Source organism: Trachinotus anak, unplaced genomic scaffold (assembly GCF_046630095.1).
Source record: "Trachinotus anak isolate AG129_WGS33_773 ecotype Australia unplaced genomic scaffold, CSIRO_AGI_Tana_v1 ptg000019l, whole genome shotgun sequence".
NCBI classification, from domain to species: Eukaryota; Metazoa; Chordata; class Actinopteri; order Carangiformes; family Carangidae; genus Trachinotus; species Trachinotus anak.
Genome location: NW_027273870.1, coordinates 9534641 through 9554759, shown reverse-complemented (window position 1 = coordinate 9554759; position 20119 = coordinate 9534641). Strand labels below are relative to the sequence as shown.

At 40.3% G+C, this 20119-nt stretch overlaps 1 protein-coding gene across 1 annotated transcript; it reads right to left on the bottom strand.

The window, feature by feature from the left end:
- Window positions 1-345: 345 nt before the first annotated feature.
- card14 (caspase recruitment domain family, member 14) lies at window positions 346-17443 on the bottom strand. The gene is made up of 20 exons (XM_071504182.1): window positions 17055-17443; window positions 16506-16643; window positions 16088-16413; window positions 14251-14409; window positions 14012-14131; window positions 13683-13808; window positions 11053-11202; window positions 10848-10970; window positions 9896-9996; window positions 9186-9241; window positions 8912-8972; window positions 8016-8232; window positions 7811-7937; window positions 5999-6239; window positions 5810-5873; window positions 5603-5720; window positions 4660-4824; window positions 3843-3961; window positions 2906-3021; window positions 346-1877 (listed from the first exon to the last, which is right to left on the bottom strand). The coding sequence occupies exons 1-20, from the start codon at window positions 17269-17271 to the stop codon at window positions 1670-1672; spliced, it is 2952 nt and encodes a 983-aa protein (XP_071360283.1). The 5' UTR covers window positions 17272-17443; the 3' UTR covers window positions 346-1669.
- Between the last annotated feature and the right edge of the window lie 2676 nt (window positions 17444-20119).

Sequence of the window (20119 nt, the reverse complement as noted above, 5' to 3'; positions counted from 1 at the left end):
TTGTTTCGGCTTATCACTCGATTTATGAGGGCTGCAGTGCTGCTCTAGTGTTTTCTGACATGAACATATAGATCACAGCTAAATGTACCGTCAATGCCTTCCTCTATAGATCACATCTATAAGAACATTTCACAAATGAGAAACTCAGCTGAGTGGACACAAGTTATCTTTGTTTCTCTGTTTTGGTTTCCTCTGTTTTTTGAGGGTAGGAGACATATCCAGTCTAGCTTATGCTGTGAACCTTCAGACTAATAGGAGTTAGTTCAGTGACTTAGATCATTCAAATGGGCAGCATAATTTAAATAATAACACATGCATACATTATATCTATTAAATTAAATGGACTGGAGTCAGTTCTTCATTTGACACAAATCCTTACAGCTGTGGCCGCTGCTGTTTGGGACATTTAATAAGTCTTTAATATTATGAAATGTGTGTCCCAGCATCTCTGAGAAATGGAAATATGAAGGGACCAGATTACATACTAACCTTCATTATGGTTAAAGTTGTTCTCATTATCCTTATGCAAGGGAAGAACCATGACTAATGTATTAACATGTATTAAAGACACATAACTTTAATCCACTTTAATCTACAAAAACAAAGGGTCTCTGGGGAGTTAACTCTCAAGCAATGCATGCTGGTAAGTCTGCTAATATGATGAGTTGAAAGAAATGAGCGGCACATTCATTCAACTCATCATTTCAAGTTAAAATACTTTAAGTCATTTATAAGTTCTGAAACTGACTGAAATAATATCTAGAAATTTTTACACTGAATTAACTTAACAAAACACATACAACATGAGTTGATTCCTCTAAACTCCTTTCATAGTTAAACATTGACACAAACATAGATAAAATAATAAAATAATAATATAATTATAATGATGATAAAACTGGAAAATAGCAATGGAGTAAATACAACATGATGCTCCATGAAAATGATGATCTTCAAACTTGAATAACAATAGAATCATGCCACGTTTTGTGCAAGCTAGAAGCAAGTCAAAAGACTGACTTTATGGATACATGGCAGCATCATGAGAAAGAAGAAAAAGACACCCAGAGTCTGATCCAAACATACAAGATACAACTCTCTCATGATGTAGACTCAATCACATGCTCTACACTTGAGTTAATTCTAAAATTTGGTCAACCTATTGTGCAAGAACAGATATGGTGACTGATGTTTACTGACCGGTATATTAAAAGTAGCACTGCAATTAAAGATGCAGAGCATTAAAAGAAAATCCCTCATAGTGGGAAATGATCTACAACATATTGTAGAGATACAGTACATACAAATCATTACAGTACGCTTTATCAGTGTTTGAAGCAAACACTTCATACCAAACAAAAGCCTCTAAACAGGAGGCAACTAATCATCAAGAAAATGTTTTGGGTATAGTAAATAATGATACAGCTTACAGTGATACACTTTAAATGCATTTTCATGGCTGTATCACATAATGAGAGTCCTTCATTCACCCAGTTACTCAGAAGTATCATAGATACATACTCATATTTATAAAAATATCTCTTGTAAAGTTTGTATATCATACAAATATATTCCCAATACTTTATCATCATAACAAAAAAAACACCCTTTTTAGAAGTTATCCCTATTTGATTTTTACATTTTCTCAGTTTCTTTTCTGCTCTCTCTTTCACCACAGGTCAGGCTCCACCCAGACTATCTTCTTCTGCTCCTCCCATATAATGGTGCGCAAGCTGGTGAGCAGGGAGGTCTGGTCACACCAGGAGTCCGGAGCAACACTGTGGTACAGACACGGCAGCTTGTCCAGCAGCGGCTCCTCGCTCTTTGAACATGCCAGCAGCTGCTCCTCTGACTGGTTGTGGCGCTGAAGCTTTGACCTGGAAGTGATAAAGGGATGTAAGAAATAAACAACACAATTATTTTTAGATCTAATTTTCTGTTTCCTGTATAATGCAATTTGACGTATCTTAATGATTCAGTTGCATCACAATTGAATGTCAGTCAGTCATTTAGTCATTGAATGTCAGAGTCCCTCAGAGTCTGAGAGAACTGGTTTTGCTCTGTCATGTAATTTGAATTGTCAACAATCGTACAAAGGAAATCCATCCCCATAGAAGCATTGTCACCAGTTTTTCCAGTGACAACAGCATCAGTGGAACAGAACACATTGCAGCCACAAGACAACATAACCATTTTTTTTTTCTTCAGTGGAAAAACTGTCTTTCTGATCTTATGATATTGTGGTATCATAATTCAAGGTGGTCACAAGAAATCAAATGTGTTCTTTTATATTGGCATAAAATTGCATAATAACTGTATGAATAGTGTTTTCACAAACTACTTAATGACATGTAACAGTGCTTACAAGAGTGCATTAATGCAACAGAGTGGGATGTTTAGTGAAAATCATTTTAAAGAATGGAAAAGAAGCCTCTCTCATTTTAAACAATATTCATTCATAAGTGTTATTTCCATAATGGTTAGCAGCAACAGAAAAACCCAAGAAATGTGTAACACAATGCCTGTGGTAATATTTTGAGATAGATTATATACTTACAGGGCAAAACAAACTTCCATTACAGCATAAAAAAAAGAAAATATAGAGGCAACAAGTGACCAAAGAGATCAAGAGAACTACAAGAGTAAATGTTTGTACTGGATGATCTGGTCTCTCCCTTTTCAGGGTTGGCTCAACCTGTGAATTGGTGTCTATTTTGGGACTAACTGGAAAATGAATGTCAATTAAAGGACAGAATTTATCTATGGAAACTAACAGATATCAGTGAGGTTATCAGTACACATTCCTGTGTATGAGTGCTCACAGTGATTATTTTAATGTGATATCAGACACGTGAAGCTATCTGTCAGTGATTGCATGAAGAAGACGGAAGAAGAGTTTATTAACCTCAGTTTGCGTGCGCTCCGTGCAGTCTGGCTGATATAGATGATGATGGGGAAGATCTTAGCCCGGTGCAGCCGACGCACACAGTCCAGGCCCAACGGCAGCACACAGTGAATCCCCTGTAGGATGATGAGGAAGATGGAATATAGGGTTAAATGAGGGCAGTGCTATGTAGTGAAATATATTTTAATGCAAATACCTAGGATGATGCTTAAAAATCCGTATTTTAACTTTTTTATTTGTACAGTTTTATAGCATAACATACTTCTGAAATGGCTGCAAATGAAACCTGTATATCAAAGTAAAAAGAAATAATCTACAAAATTAGGCTGTAAACTATGGTTTAGTTTAGTTATAGTAAAAATGGCAACGTCTCTGTAAATCTGTACTAAGGCACAGCTTTGCTTTAAGGTAAATGCCAACTATCATAATGAATATACCCAATTTTAGCAACAAAGGGTTTCCCATGTTCACTAATTGTAGTTTAGCATTTTAGATACTAACACTTGCTAATTAGCACTAAACACAAAATAGAACTGAGGCTGGTGGAAATGTCATTAGTTTTTCAGGTATTTGGTTATAAAACTAAGTTTTGAAAGAATTGAACTTTTATGATTGGCAGCAGAGATCATGTCATTGCATCACCAAAGCTTGAATATTTGTACGAGATAAGTCTCTGTACATGAATGTCACAAATGTCCAAATTTTATTGTAATCTGTCATTTCACACAAAACCAAATCCTCTGGGGACCATGAGCATCTGTACAAAATGTCATCCCTCCAGTAGTTGCCATGATATTACAATCTGGACCAAAGTGGTGAACCAACCAACAGACTGTCTGACACTGCCATCCCCAGGGAACATTTCCACATTTTACTGAAAGTCTTGGGTGTTGAAACTGTCCAAATTTAAGCTCTGCCTTTGTGTTAATGTTCTGACCTTCTTCATAACTTTCTCAACACTCTGCAGGGTGTAGCAGCAGTTACTTCCTTGCTCACACTCCTCCAGGATCTCAGACCTCTGTACCTGAGTTGTGTGCTCACAGGAGCTCAGCACCTCTGTACAGCAAGAGAGTGAATGCAAAGGAAGGAGTGGAGATAGAAACAGACAGGGGTGAGAAGAAGGGATTACTTGTACATTACAGTAGGTGATAAAAAATGAATGAATGAAAGAAGAAATAATGAAGGAAGAATCACATATGTCATTGTGTTATGTTAATGTTATTTGTTATATTTTCTGAAAGATGTATAATTTCATTTTCTTTTGATCTATCCTGTGTTCTGTTTCTTCTAAATATACTTGTAATTGTCCTTTGTTATTGTAATGATCTAATTTTCAAGAGAAACATCGTTAAAGTTTCATTTTTCCTCATCATTGCAGGGAGCACTAGCAAGCATTCACTGTCTTTATAGTTTTTATTACTATTTATTCACAAAGTTTATTTCCTACCTTGTTTATAGCAACAGGCAAACCAATAAAATATTTACCACCGTACAGTATGACATTGACATAAGACGTTGACATGGCTGTTTCCTGTTTCCTAGGCAAAAACAAACTTCCATTTCAGCATGAAACTAGAGGAGGAAAGGCATAAACAGCCTCACCAATAAAATATATGAGCTCTCTAGTCAAACAGACTTATCTGTCAGCACAGTAAAATGTGTCCCCATTCTGTATCGAATCACCTGTTTTCAATAGCATATGCTACAGCAGTTCAGCACAAAACAACACAATACAACAACACATTGTTTCTTACCAGGTTCACAGAGCTGAAAGCCCTGCCACCCTGCCAGTTTGTTGTCCAGAATGCGTCCCAGGACGGTGGGTAGCAGCAGGATGGGTCTGCAGATGGGTGGGTAGTGGGGGGTGACCAGGGTGTAGGGCATGAGGGTTACACAACTTTTGGGTGCAGATGTATCACCTACAGGGGGGAGGACATAAGCAAAGTGTAAATCGCTAAAGTGTATATCACACAAATGTACAGATGTTTAAGCAATATTACATGAGAGGTAGGAATTTCAGCATGGCTGTGATTTGGTCATAGATACGAGATATTGGTATTGTGATAATGCTTTTATACAACAGTTCTATAAGCACCACATTAGTTAACAGCAATAAGCAACAACAGATTAGGATTTTTTGTTTATTTCATCATATATTTGGCTAAGCCAACGCAAATGATTCTGCATCTGGACTGAGCAACACATAAACATTTTGCTGACCTGCACACTAGCTTGCTACTTTGTCTACACATTACCTCAGGCCAGCTACTTTATATGTAAATGTATCCATATGTTTCCATTTATTGTGCAGCCAGTGAAATAAGAGTCTAGTGACATGTGTGATTCTGATGGGTTAACATCTCATCAGGTCGGCTGATGTCATATGAGCACATCTGGAGGTGTGCACTGAAGTATCCAGGCTTCTTTCCTTCCCTTCATCCTCTTCTGACCACCATACATAATTTAATTCAAATTTTATTTCTGGAAATGTATTCATCTTTGCAGTGCAAAGTTTCTTATAATCTAAGATAGATAATGACCATCAATGTAACGGTAATTAATGGTTAAGTCCCACTGCTATAGCACTCTATTTCAGCACTCATGGAATACCTCTCGTCCAGTCAAATTACTTGGTCAGAACTAAATGTTGTATAATGTATATTTGTGATACTTGCGTGCTGCCACAGGATCTCGTACCTGACTCTGTGCTCTTCTTCTCATCCTCCACGCTGACCCACAGGGGGTTCCTGCCCTGACGGCCGGTGCTCACAATCCTCACTCCCTTCTCTTTGTTCTGGGCCACCACTCGCCAAGGCTGGGGAGGGAGAGGAATATTCCAACAGAGTTAGAGTGGTGAAATTTTGGACTGGATCACTTTTTTTGGAGCCATTAGATAATTCTTACCTTGTGAGACTTCTTTGTTTGAAAGTTCATGTCCTCAATTGCTCGAATCAGAAGTCGCTGCGCCCTGTGACATCAGAAAATCAGCTCAAATATCCTAATGATTCTGACTCCTAAGTTGACCAACATGAACCAGATTTTTCCCTGAATTTTCCAACGTGTCTACAGTATATTCCTTATCAGTGTGCCAACCTGTAATAGTTGGGTACAGTTCCACTCTGGAGGTCCAGTAGCTGACATGGGTGAACTTGGCTGGCGTGCCACGAGTCCTCAGTGCCAGTGGGTCGTGTGTTGGTCACATGCAAGATGTCATTACAGGACACAGCCAGGGTCCCGTTGGGGCCAGCAGGAAGAGACATGTTGACACGTACATAGAAGGAATCTCCTGATGATACCTCACTGTTCTGAAGCTGCTGCAGCAGTGCCTCGTAATCTGAATGACAGGCAGAGCACATTTTAACTAAAACCACCACACTGTCATTATGGAGTCACTTTGTACCTTGTACTGTACATTGTCTACAAGTGGTGTAACCTGGTCAGACTTTTTGGTTATTGAACCAAGCAACAGACATACACTACTATCCTCTTATGGCACCAAGTAAAACAAAAATGCCGACAAATGTAATGTACACCACCAGTATTTGTTTTACAAACTCCTAGGTGCTTGGCAAACACAAACATTAGTTTTTTTTTAAATCCTGTATCTTGTGGGATTGTTCCTTCAAACAGCCAGTGGTCATTTATCAAATCACCAAATCAAGTCATCAAGTTTTCTGCATGACTTCATCCTCTATCAATATCTCCTTATGTTTGCGTCTCTCATTTTGTTTTCTTCAATGTGCTTCACTGATGTATTCACATGTTCAATGTGTTGTTGGATTGGAAGCAGTTTGAACATCCGTCACATGTCTGAGTATATTGTTGATTAATCACCAGAAGACCCTTGGGTGTCTAATCTCAATGTGCAGCCAATTGAGCCGATCAATTAATTATTGATGTTTTGAAAAATATGAAACAAAACTGATGTAGTATATCAGTATACCACTACACTTGGTTTTTGTCATGCACACTGGATATCTGGTAGATCAGGCCATGAGCACAACAGGACTATTGCAGAAAATGGAATGTATAACTGGATTTACTGGTCTCCAATTGTTTTTGACAGTGTTAGCAAGCTTGAAGTTTGAAACCATGAAGGTTTTCCTTGAGACATAAACCGTGCTGCAGGTTGGTAAATGCTCTGTATGCAGCCTCAAGTACAAGTTTTCAATAGTGTCTCTTTGTCAATACTGAGATCATGTACTGTGATGCAGTGCTGTTGTGCTAGAATGATTTTTGGTCAGTTACATTCTAGGTAATCTTACTTTGTTAACATACATTTTACACAATTGTGGCCAAAGCCTACCCCTAACACAGCCTACAACAGAATAATCCTTAACTGATCTGTTTTTCCTGCTGCTCTGTTTTTGTGTGTAACTTTTTTGGGCTAGGGCAGGCATTATTATCATTATTGTTGTTGTTGTTACCTACATATTAAGTGAGATACAAGACTTTAATGGACTGTAGAAGGAGTACTACATTGTCTATTTTTTTATTCATCTGTTTTCTTAACAAAGTTTTGTAGCAGTGCAATAGCTCAGTTCTCTGCAGTCCACATAAAAAATGCAGGTATCATTTAGTTTGCAGTTAGGTAGTTTTATGCAACAGCATAAAAAGGAGAACGGATTGAAGTGAAAAATAAGTCTTATTAATTATTTCAAATGAGCAATGACTTTTTGATTTTTGCACTAGGTGCCACCTCTGGATATAAAAAAAGTGTTTTATGAAGCTATTAAACTGTAGTTTGTCTTAGTCTAACTGACAGTCTTGTGTAAAGAATGGAGAAATGTTTCACAGTGGGATGTAACATCTTCACTAAAACAGTATTAAAATGATTTATGAAGAGACAAACCATCCTGGCTACGAAGAACAAAAGCGGTTTCATGTACATGCTGTGGGACATACCACATTGCCTGGAACGCAGGGAGAGGTGGCAGAGGCCTGTGACCTGGCCGAGAGCCCACATGGCTTCCTCTAAAGTGGAATCCTCCAGCACCATCCTCAGAGCCTTCTGGTTCTGCTCATACCTCACCTGCAGTGAAACAGCCTGATGAGAAACACCATCACCAGAAGAATCTTAACAAGTGTTTTCACACACACTTACACCTACCTCCACTATCTGTGCCCCTGGGCTGATGCCAACAGTATGGGCAGCGCTGCCTTCTGTCACCTGGTGCACAAACACTCCTGTCTTATTTCCCCCCACCACTGCCAGCTGCTTGAGCAGTGACCCCCCTTGGAAGGAGATGCTGAGGACACGGCCATTGATCCGAATAGCTTTTGGACGGGAACGCATCAGGAAAGGAGGGGCCAAGGTTCTTGACAGGCTGGGGAGAGATGAGGGAAGAATTTTGATTATTGTAAGGATCAAAGGAGACACAGAAAAAAATGTTATGTCATACTGAGCACAGAGAAAATCCTTTCAAGCTATGACACAAAATATGGCCACACCCAGTGCTGCCTGTAAGTGGCACATTTCTAATAGTAATGGCTCAGTACTTCAGCACACGGGATTTGATATAAAACAGAGCTTAAACTGCTGAAGCTCAACTTAAATTTGAGGATGCTTACTTTCTTATTGGATGTGAATTTACTGAAGTATATTATGTCTTTTCCCTCTAACTTTACCTAATTTCTGTCCTGCTTTTGTTTGGCCTTAATGTCCTGCTCTTGTTATTTTGTTGTTGCTGCCTTTAACTTGCCACCAAATAAGGTTATTAATATTATTAGATGAACAGTGTATGCACTAGTGGCGGGGCTTTAGGGAAGGTAATGTCAGTCTGTTCACCACTTTGGTTCAGAGTGAAATATCTCAGGAAACATTGGATGTATTATCATGACATATGTTGTGTTAAAGTAACCCGTGTTGATTACTAATGATTGGTCTTCAATACCTTTATTACTCTTCTTAACTTTATGACCTTAAGGAAATGCACTGCCATCTGTTCTACTTGAAAATATGAAACTCTTTATTTGCAACAATGTTGGTCCAGTGGAATGCCTCACCCGTCAGAGCTGGAGTCACTAGAGGAGCATAGCCTGGGTGTCTGCATGTCTTCATTCCCCACTAAACATATGAGAGGCAGTTGAATGATTTGGCAAGGATGTTACCGCTCAAATAATGTGCCAGTGTTAATGTGCAACTTCACAGCCCTGGCAAATGTCCAACACTGAACAATAGCTAATGAAAGTCTTGCCAGACAGCAAACCACCACCCCCTCCACACAGACACAGAAACACTCACACAAAAAAGAAAAGCTGATATGTTTTGTATATATACCATCGGGGAGGAACACAAAGTCGTCCAGTAAAGAATCACACTCTGCTGTTTCCAAACTACAAGAGAAAAAAGACAACAGCTACATGAAAACTAGTATCAGGTTTCTCTCTGTCTCTGTCATACACAAACAAACATGCACACACAGAATAATACAGCCGAGGTTTGTCCTTTAGACTGAATTCAGTTTAATCAAGAAGTGTTCGCTAAGTGTGAGATAAATGATGCCATGCTGCAACCTAGAGACAGGTTGTGGGGTAGTAATAATGATAGCCTCATGTCAACACTTTGAATATGGAAGCACAAAAGTTCCTTGAGCAGTAACACAAGAACTGAGGAATGTGAGGCTGCATAGAAACCTATTCACAATGTGCCCCCCGCTGGAGGTTTGTTAAATTCCTCATCACACACGTGCAGATTTCTGTATTCTACAGTTTACTCTGGATCACACTCATTTGTGTTTTTCTTGGACTCATGTGACATATAGTTAAGACCCACTTATTCCTGTAAATCAATAATCCACCTGAAACTGGATGTCATGTTATTTCAACAACAGAAAGGAATGCAGAGCTCAGTAACACCTTGGATGCATCCTTCCTGTTGGGTGTCTATAAAATGCTGCCAACAGCCTTGTGGAATGAAACTAATAATGTGATTTCCTTTAAAAGCATGAACACATGCACATGCACATGCACCCACACACACACACACACCTGCTGTCTGCATATAGAGCTTCTACCCTTCTGCGCAGGGAGTCTGAACTGGGTGGCTCTGCGCTTCGGGATCGGACACTACTTGCAACAGCATCTTCAGTCTAGATGCACATGCAGACAGAAACAAAAAGTCATTATCATATAAAAAAACAGCTTTGAATACATAATCAAAAAAAGATATAGAAACTGAAAAATGCAGATATAGAATCAAGGGCTGGTGCCAATATACTTGAGCTTCAATACCAAAATTACATTTTCGGTTTGTAGAAACTAAAAATGAATATAAACCCGCTTTGTTTCAGCAAATTATGCCAAATTTCTAAATGTACCATTGATTAATGTTTGAGCCTGGCTTTGTCTCATAGTACCAACCTAACAGCTCTTAAAATGTTCACCATTTAACATGTTATTTCTTTCTTATTTGTTTTTTCCAAAATGAACTGAATGAGTGAAAACAAATTATGGGGTCATTATGTGGGTTATGTGCTGGATGATTTCTTGGCCACTTTCTTGAATCTTACACTTCAATTTTTGTACAGACTAAACAAACAAGATATAACCTGTTAATTAGTGAACTATAGACTTAGTGGTAGGAGACCTTTAGACAGAGCCAGCTTCACTGTTTCCCCATTTCAAGTCTTTATGCGAAACAAAGTTGCAAAGTCTAAATCCAACTAACTATTCACTAACTATTTAACACAGGCAGCTGCAAGAACTTAACCTAAATAAAAAATGAAATAAAAAATTAAAATTAAGTTAAGATCAGGAAATTTCTGATCCAAGAAAAAGTAAACAAGTCTAAGGATCTGATCGGTATTTAATGCCAATTTATGGTACTTGACAATGGAGTGGGACTCTGTTCCATGGATGCATTTTCACGTCTTCCAAAACTAGTGAAGTCGATAACCAGCTCTAATAAAATGATTGTGGTTGATCTCACACATTCACACACCTCTAAATGGCAGGAATTCAGTGACGTGGGATTAACTGCATCCATGCGGCAAAGTCTGCGTCTGTTGGGAAATGGGGATTCGTCACAGCTGGACCTTGGGCTCTCCCAGCCGACCTCTGTCTCCTTTGACACAAACATAGGGCACTGTATATAACATCATTATCTCTGTAGGTGTGTACTGATATGTGTTTGCGTGAGAAATTACATCAGAGCTCTGCTTTTGCTCTCTGGGGCTGCGTTTGGCTTGCAGGCTGAAGACCCTCTCCTGGAGCTCCATCAGCTGGCACCTCAGGGTGTCCTTCTCACCCAGGGTCTGCGCAATCATGGCCTGGGCCTCATCTCTGGACAGGTACGCCTAGAAAATGTGAAAATTCATGTTTAATTAACAGCATTCATATTTTACACAGAATAGACTGTGCACAGACATACCCCGTTTGTTATTCAGACAGATAGACACAGTTATGTTTAAGTTTATGCCTCATGTAGAAACCACAATGTCATGACAGCCACAGTGTCAACACTTATCACGCACCATCTGTAATTTAAAATGTGACTGTGGTAATGTCTCTGTGAGGGATTGTTTGAATGAAGCAATACTAAATGTACAGATAAGCTTTGCCGCCGACAAAGCATGTGCTACACAGGACATTGTCAAAGGAAGATTTCTATCTGGCAGCTATTCATCTCTTGACATATTCTTGTGAACACAACAACTCAGGAACAATACATGTAGAAACTTGGAATGGAAATGATGTTTGAGTCATATTTCTCTCATTGTTAATAATGCACGACAGAAAACCTCAAGTGTAACACCACGGGTTTAATGTTGTGATCAGACTCTGAAGTAGTGGTGTGTTTGAAGCTACTATCTTAACTCTTAACTTCATACATCTTAATTATTATTATTTTCTGACAGGCTTTTTTTGGGTGGACCACAGTCACGGTGTGATGAAGTTGCAGCATTGAATGTTGTACTTTGTTGCCCTTCAAAATTATTTTATTGGGAAAAGTGTCTATTACATCATAAGGGGGTGTTTCCAGCAGATCCACAACAACAACTACTGTATTTCCTCAAATAGTGACCACGACCTTTATCACCAATCTTGCAGCCCACTGGGAGTTGAGTCCAACTTTAGAACAGCCAAAAGCACAAAAAAGGATAAAATCAGAAATGGACTTTCACTGTCACAGCCCCTGCTTGAATAGCCTAATTACTTTTATGTTAAAAGTGAACTGTGCTATTGCATTTTGAGATTATTTTCTATTCAGTATGTGTTTTGGCATGCCTGCCCAAGTGGCACTATCCATGGTACTCAAAGGGGTTCTACATTTCAAAGTAGCATTAAACCTTTTGTTTTGTTGTGTATAATCAAATCCCCCATGTGTGTGCATGAAGAGAGGACAAGGCACATGGTCAGACTGGGAAAGAAATGCGCACACCCATGTGCATCCCATAAATGGTCCAGCCATATGCTAGGTTTTATCATGGTTCCTCCATGAGCCACTTCCTTCCCGGTGTATCTCCCTGTGTTCCCTGTGTCTCTCTGTGCTCTCCCTGTGTGCCCTTGTGTCTCCTGGTCTGTCTGTGTTCATGTGTATAGGTGCTTTGGGTGTGGCTTACTCTAGCTGGCTCTGGAGAGTACTCACACCTACATTCCTTTATCTCATCAGCCACAGTACAATCAGTACTCATCGCCAGATTGTTCCGCAACCGCAGGGGTAGAAAACTCTTGGCCTGTTTCTTGTGTCACAGAGATTTTCTAAAATTGTTTCTCCTTTGTGAACTTCTGCTAATGCCTGATTCTTCTGTGTGTCTCAGGACCAGAGCCACACCAAAACCGTCATTCACCAAAGCTGCTGCCCAGCTGCCTGTTTCATCCACTACTCTCCATTCATCAGCCTTCATCTGCATTCGTATCCCCTCAACATCCCAATCCCCTCTACGACCTCAAGTTCCTAGATCAGCTCCTGCACACTACACCCTGCCAAACCACGCCATAAGCCCTCCTACTCCATTCCTCTCCAGTTTCATCATCACCAGACCTCCTTCGCTCCTCAACCCTCCAGTGGCTCCCCGTGCACCAGCTTTCCAGCCCCAACCCCCAGCCCTAATTAAAAACCTGCTTTTACTTTCAGTGTCTGCTTCTGGGTCCACAACGAAATGTCAAACGTCACAAGTTTATTCCTAATCTTGTTTATGAAAGAGTGAGAGACAGAAGGCCAACACCACAACACCAGTCGTGCAAATGCAGATCCAGTGTGTCATCCATCATACATCAAGCATGAACCACTAATTATACCCAGGAGCTGTCGTGCAATATCACTGTGCTGTGTTTTCAGTTACTGCACAGCTCCAGTGGAGCAGCTGGCAGCTAAGTGACTTGCATGTGGCTACCTGACACTGTCAGGGATTGCTCATTCTGTTTGTCTTGTAGGAACAGATCAGTGATGTTTAGAGGAGAAATTGCAAGACAAGCATACTTCTCCGTGAGACAGAATATTATTTCCAGAAGAGTGGAGTTTAACCACTGTTCATTGTCAAAGAGACATAAATTACCTCAACACCCACTCACACAACAGGGAGTTTCAGTCAGTATGAGCCAGTAGAGCTGCTTGACATTTTATAATCTCCTAAACGGCACTGCTGAACCCTGACTGCTTGACATTTTATCAGGAAAAAAAACAACATGATGTGATAGAAGATCAGTTTCATGGGAGAAGAATAGAATAGAATAGAAGAGTAGAGAATACAAGAATAGAATCTGAAATATTGTATTTCATGTTTACCAAAGATGAAGTTTGACTGATGGTAGTGTTTTCAGTTTCTTACAGTACCTGGTCTCTCTCTGCCTGCAGATCCCTTATCTGATTGTGGATCATGGTGATCTTCTGCTGGTGCATGTTACAATCCAGGGTTAGCTGCTGCACCTGGAGGCTCAGGCACTCCTTCTGATCCATGAGCTGAACACAAACACACACATTACACTAAGGTGGTCAATGGTTTGTTAAGCTACTCGTGGAAAAACTGTATTCTGCTAAACAGAGTTTTTGCACGTCATGGTACTGTGTAGCAGTGGAATAGTCAATATGGCTCTTTCCATCGTACATGTTTTCCTGAATTAGCAAGACACTTCCTGATACAGGACAGACAAACACACACACACCCCTTGTTTTTCCCTGAGCAGCTGCTCATTCTCCTCTCTGTAACACCTGAGCTGCTCTGCAAGCTCCACCTGGCTGTCTATGGCCTCAGCCAGGTCCTGGGCCAGGATTTCCTGACGAGCCTGATGAAGACACAGCAGACAAAAGATGAGACACAGACAGAGGCTACTGATTCTTCCACTGTCTAAAGACTATGAATGAAAAGTGTAATTACACAGAATGATTAAGCGATTGCTCTTACTGGGTCCAGTTTCTCTGCTTTCACCAGCTGGCAGCGCAGTCTCCTCACTTCCTCTTGCAGCTGTGGTGTCTCGGCAAGAGAGGCACATCGAAGTGAGCGCTGCCTCTGGAACTCATTCTCCATTTGGGCTTTCTGCAGCTCAGTTTGCAGCTGATACACCTGCCACAACAGAAGACAATTATGTATTGATGAATAAATTCATCTTCTTGTCTGTAAAATGCCAAAAAATAGTTTCAAATCCTTTATCCATCCAATCCATTTAGCAGAGCGCAAGGGCATGGCCTCAAATTGTTTGAAGTGTCCAGCCAGAAATCCCACAATCCCAAATAGCTTTGAATTTAAAATAATATAACAGAGCAAATCTGCATATCTGAAAAATCTGAAAGCATTGAAAGTTTCTCATTTTTACTCCATAAATGACTCGTATAGTTAATTTTCTTATGATCAACTGATTAGTCAAAATCCTGAAAATCTATTTTCTCAATCAGCTTTTCACTCAGAGAGATGTGATCCTACACGAAGACAGTACTTTCTGCCAAAGTTGAATCAGTTTTGCTTATTTCACGTGACAGATTTATGCATTTCTTTTTTTTTTCCACTGTGCACTGCTCACTGGTTTGAAGAAGGTGGGGCTCCTTTGTAATAGCGCGATGTCACCTATTTCTGTGCACCAATCAGGATTTAGCAACACAACTGATTGCAGTTGTGTGGTTGTTACTTTATGTTTTCAGTCAAATCTGATGAGACCACAGCAACACAGTCTCCTCTTGTTAAACTCCAGACTTTTAGTTTAATTGTTGCTTTTTTAGTCATCAGTGTTTACTGTTATAGAAAAAAAAGGGGCTGTTTGCTGTCGAACATGGTGTCTTGGCAGGAGCTGGTGGTGGTGATTGCTGCTTCACAAGAGCTTCGGCCATTGTTGCATTTACAAGACAAGAGGTCATAATACACCCTCTGAGCAGCGCTACGTCTTCAGGGCTGGTTAGAGGCTGCAGTAAGACCCTATCAGAAAGTGATGAGACTGGCTGGGGCTAGCTGGTTAGTGTATAATAAAACAAATGATAGAGGCAAGAGTTAACATCGATGTTGTTTTGGTTTTGCTGTTGGTGAGTAAAGGAATTAAGTTTGATGTTGAACTCACAATGTTTCCTCTAGACTGCTAAGTAAGCAGCTGTCAATGCTAATGCTGGCTATGAAGCAATAGCAAAACTAACAAATAGCTCCTTTAAGCAACAATTATAAGAAATCTTATAATACATCCATGGCATTTCTACTCAAATTGTTGGCAGTCAGGCTGCATTGTGGGTAATGTAGATGGCAGGTTTTGACATGGAAGAAGAATGGGTGGAACAAAAAAGACATCTCTGATATCTCTGGTTCTGCTGCACCGGTTTTTATTCCTCTTTTAACTGTCCATCCTGAGGTTGACAATGTTATCTGTTGTGCAATGCTAAATAGATGCAATTCCCATAATTCCCTTGAGCATCTCACTTTGAACACTATCTACCTTGTCCTTTAAACTCCATGCCCCCAGTTTGTAACACAGGTTTTTACTAGAAACTTGCCTCCAAGATTACACAGGTGATATCTCAGGCAAAGTGCCTCCACAGCCACAAAAGACATTATTCAACTGTTTTCACAGACTGTGTTCAGAGTGCCTCCCTTGGTGTAGCACAATTGTCTACATTTACATCGAACTATAGTGCTCAGATTTCAGTTCTTTAACGCTGACCTTTTGAGGACTTTCCCCAGAGATCACTGCTTTGTGTTTCAGGTGGGACAAACTCAGGGTGTGTATTTTTGAGTTGAGGAACACACTGTGTTGAGCATCACTAACCTGCAAGTTGAGGTCATGGAGGCGCTTGTTGACAGCAGATTTCTCCTCAATGGCTGCTGTGTAGCGCACATATAAGTCACACTTCTCATCCTTGAGCTTGGTGACTTCACGTTGCAAAGAACACAAATGTCTCTGCATGCGTTCATTGTCAGCCTGAAGGCATCTGGACTTCTCCTCTTGCTCCATTATCTGCCCGACCTCTGACTCCAGCGAGGCACAGCGTGCAGTCATTCTGTTGGCCTCACGATGCGCCTCCTGGAGCTCCCTCTGCATCCCTGTGACTGCTCTAACCAGATACTCTGTCAGCTCTGAGTACTTTATCAAGCCTGTGAGGAGAGCATTGCAAGTCAGTCATGCAGCCAATAAAACAAAGAGACAAACACATTCCTCTACAATGTAAGAAGACTAAATCACTGACCGCTAAATCTTGAAGGCTCAGTGCTGGGTTTGCGTCCAGTGATTTGGGTGTACATGGTGGGATAGTGGATCATCAAGCTCTCCAGCAAAGCCACAGCACCATTCCTCCCCTGTGTCCTCAGTAGATCCAGCATGTAGCCTGCAGACAGCAGAGGGGAAAGTAATTTTATCTCTAACTCCAACCCTAAACTTTGAATCAACAGACTTGATTTAAAGCAGTGAAGGTCATGAAGTTTATTTACTTTAGTTTATTTACATAGTTCTCTAAAATAATCACAACAACATATTTGATAATTTGTTGTAATAACAAGCTGGCCTTACTAAAAAAAATATCTGTTCTTAGTACTGCAGCTGTTGCTGGAATTTCCTCTGTCTTTTGCCAATGCTCTCAACAGTCAGTGCAAACAAATGAGGCACAGTTAAAAATAATTCACTTGACATCTACAAACTGAGGTAGACTACAGTAACCATAACCACAGGACAGGTTTTCTTTTTTGTTTTAAACTTTCTTTAAAATCCAAGCAGCAACAAGTCAAGTCATAAATCTCACTGGTCCTCATGGAGCGGTTGGTGAGGTTGTGGCAGGTGACGATCTCATCCTCGTCCATCTCAGTGAGCACCCTGGCCTGCCTCAGGTACGGGATCACGATGCATGGTCGCACCCCTAAGGAGATCCTGTGGCGGTTGTCGTTAATCAGTTCCCACAGCTCCTCCTCGCCCATGTTCTTCAGGTCTGGACCCTCACAGGGAACACACTCCCCTGCCATCCTGAGTGTGTGGGGTATCCTTGGAAAAGTGATGGCTTTCTGCTGTTGCTGAGACGATGGACGCAATAAAACAGAATGAGCCCACACCCAGTGCTGCACAGACACTTGTCACAGACTCATTCCTGGAAGCAGACAGAACGGCCAACATTACTGGATGAAGAGGAAAAGCTGTATAAAAGGGCTGGCCACTTTCCACGCCCTGTGGGTGTTTTTGTCAAAGGGTGCGTTTACGTGTGGGCGTGTAGGAAAACCTGTAAGACAGGACCTCTGTGATGCAGTGCTGGTATAAACACACGCTGGTGTAAACACAGCTGAAAAACAAGCTCTCACACATAATCACATATCTGATGCACACAAACACACACAGACTGAAAACCAGTGAGCCACATGTGTCTCTTTCATTCACACGCTTGTTGGTTTTGTAACGTTTGTTTGCTTTAAACAGCTAATTCAATATCTGATCACACCATAAACCTCTGCTTTGCTTTATTAATGAATGAAGTTGTTTGTTGAAAGGCCTCGCGCTGCAGCCTTTGGCATAAATGAACAAAGCTTCCCGTAACACAGAAACATTAGACAGCAGGCAAGTTTGCCTTGATAATCACAGTAAAACAAACACACATACCGCACCAGTGACGGGAGCAAACACTGAATGGTGGAGTTAAAAGTCCTGCCTTTAAGAAGGAAATAAGGTTGGGGGAGTAGCTGGCATGGGCTGACTGTGCATGGTTAAAGTGTTTTTTTAATACTGTTTGCTAACTTACCACCATCATGTGTGAACTCACTGTCAACTGTACTGTAAAGGGTTTATGTAAACAAATGGAAGCTATCAAGGCAGCCTACCGTAAATGATATACTGGCAGAGAGACTTTGGAGCACGAAGGAAATCTAGGGAACAGAGAAAATGGAAATTTAAAGAAACAGTTTGAAATAAAACCTTTTAACTGAGATTTTAAACTATAAAAAGTAGACGTGTCAGTAAGTTACAACTGATTACACAGTGACCCAGAAAGTGATAAGGCTGTCCTCCTTTGGAAACATTAGTGCATGAGCTCAGTGGAACTTGACAAATAAAGACAAACTGCAAAGTTCATAACACTCTACTGCTGAGCACTGCAGTCCTTGCTCTAATAAATTTACATCAACAACAAAGAGGAACAACAAATTATACCCCCCCCCACCCCCCCCACCAAATACACTATTAGGGATTTCCCCATAGAGCATGCATGGGAATACACAAGGAAAACAGAACAGGGATAAGGTGAGCTGGTGGAGCAACAGACCTTCTATCTTGAAAAAACCGATGATGTTACACTTCTGGCTAAAAAACAAGTTGGAAACTAGAAATTACATTCAAAGGTTACCCACAGGAAAGTTAATAAACTCTCTTGATATGCCACATGTTTCACGAACAACCACTGCTCTCTAGAGAATACTCGATTTTGACCTCAGAGTGACTGAGAGGGTGAAAATATAACACTGGAAATATAAGATTGATAGTGATAACGCTATATTCACATACTTGCTTTTAAGACAAGCAGAGACATTCCTTGTAAGTATTAAAGACAATTTCACACTAGCAGTAAAAGCTGAACAAGTGGTTGCAGTTTATTCAGTTACAAAGATTTTCTACATTAAGTGGAGTTCATATTAGGTTAGAATCTTGAAGGACTATGAGAAAAGCAGCAATTAAATAAATAATGTTAAAAAGTGGGGTAACAGGAACACGTGTAAATTCAGTGAATTGACTCTAAAAATATACAGCAGTATCTATCTAAAGTTTGCTAACCTTAGTTAACATTAACCACATACCAGCCATACCAGACCAAGTAAAGCTTTAGCAGAAAAAAACCCTGATTGTATTGAATTGAGAAAGGATGTGTTTCTATTGCATATGGACTCAAATCAGAATTTGTGCGAAGAGAAAATGTGTGTTACTACTTTCAAAAGTCTCACTTGAAGGTCACTTTTGTAGGCAGGACTAAAAGCACATACGCACTGCTCAAGGTCACAGGGAAACAACCTTCTAATGATGATCTTAATCTAATCGTAGTACCTGAACCCTGTTCCTGGTTGGACCTGGTCTGAAGCAGAGAAGCAGTTTTTTAAGAATGGGAGTTGTTTTGGCATAATTATTTGACTAAACAGGTTACAGGTCTTCTGAAAAAATGACACGTAGGCGTAGGGACAGCACAGTCAAACAACGCAAAATAAATAAACAGCATTTACATTCACAAAAGTACATGCTAATGTCCCATCAACCTTCACATAATGAAAATAAGATATAATATACTTTCTCATGAGGAAACCAATGACAAGGACATGCCATTTATGTATAATAATGTAGGACACTGTTAATGAGTAACCAATTCTTGAAGTGCTGTTAACCTGGAAGAGCATTTTTTTTTGTCACTGTAATCTACAGAAGAGTACACTAAAGATATCTCCTAACAAGTAATATAGGTCAGGTATAAGTCATCTCCCTTGCATGTGTTTGCAGTGTGTCAGAGTTTAGATTTAGGTCCAGATGGTGAGGTGAGAGAAGTGTGAGAAGCAGTTTGAGTGCAGTGCTGACAGTTCTAGTGATCTATGGGGTGCCTCTAGGTGCTGTGGAAAGTCCTGTCCTTAGACTACAAGATGGTGATCATGGGAAGCACAGAATCTGATGAGCCGGTTCCACAGCATTGTATGTGCGAGAGTCCAACCCTCGCAGAGGAGTCGCGTTTGCAAGTGTTTAAATCACTTGGCGTCGCATACAGCAGATCTGCTGCTGCCAAGGAAAAGTCTGCAGATGCTTTGGTTCGCTCTAAGCAGCACATGATGTTCATTACAATGCTTGAAATTACAG

Excerpts from the sequence above, each read along its gene's own strand:
- card14 (XM_071504182.1), bottom strand. The coding sequence starts at position 17,271 with ATGGCAGGGGAGTGTGTTCCCTGTGAGGGTCCAGACCTGAAGAACATG. Across the intron at positions 7,938-8,015 it reads CAGGGGCACAGATAGTGGAG|GTGAGGTATGAGCAGAACCA; the intron begins GTAGGTGTAAGT and ends GTTTCACTGCAG. Across the intron at positions 5,721-5,809 it reads AAACAAAGAAGTCTCACAAG|CCTTGGCGAGTGGTGGCCCA; the intron begins GTAAGAATTATC and ends CTCCCTCCCCAG.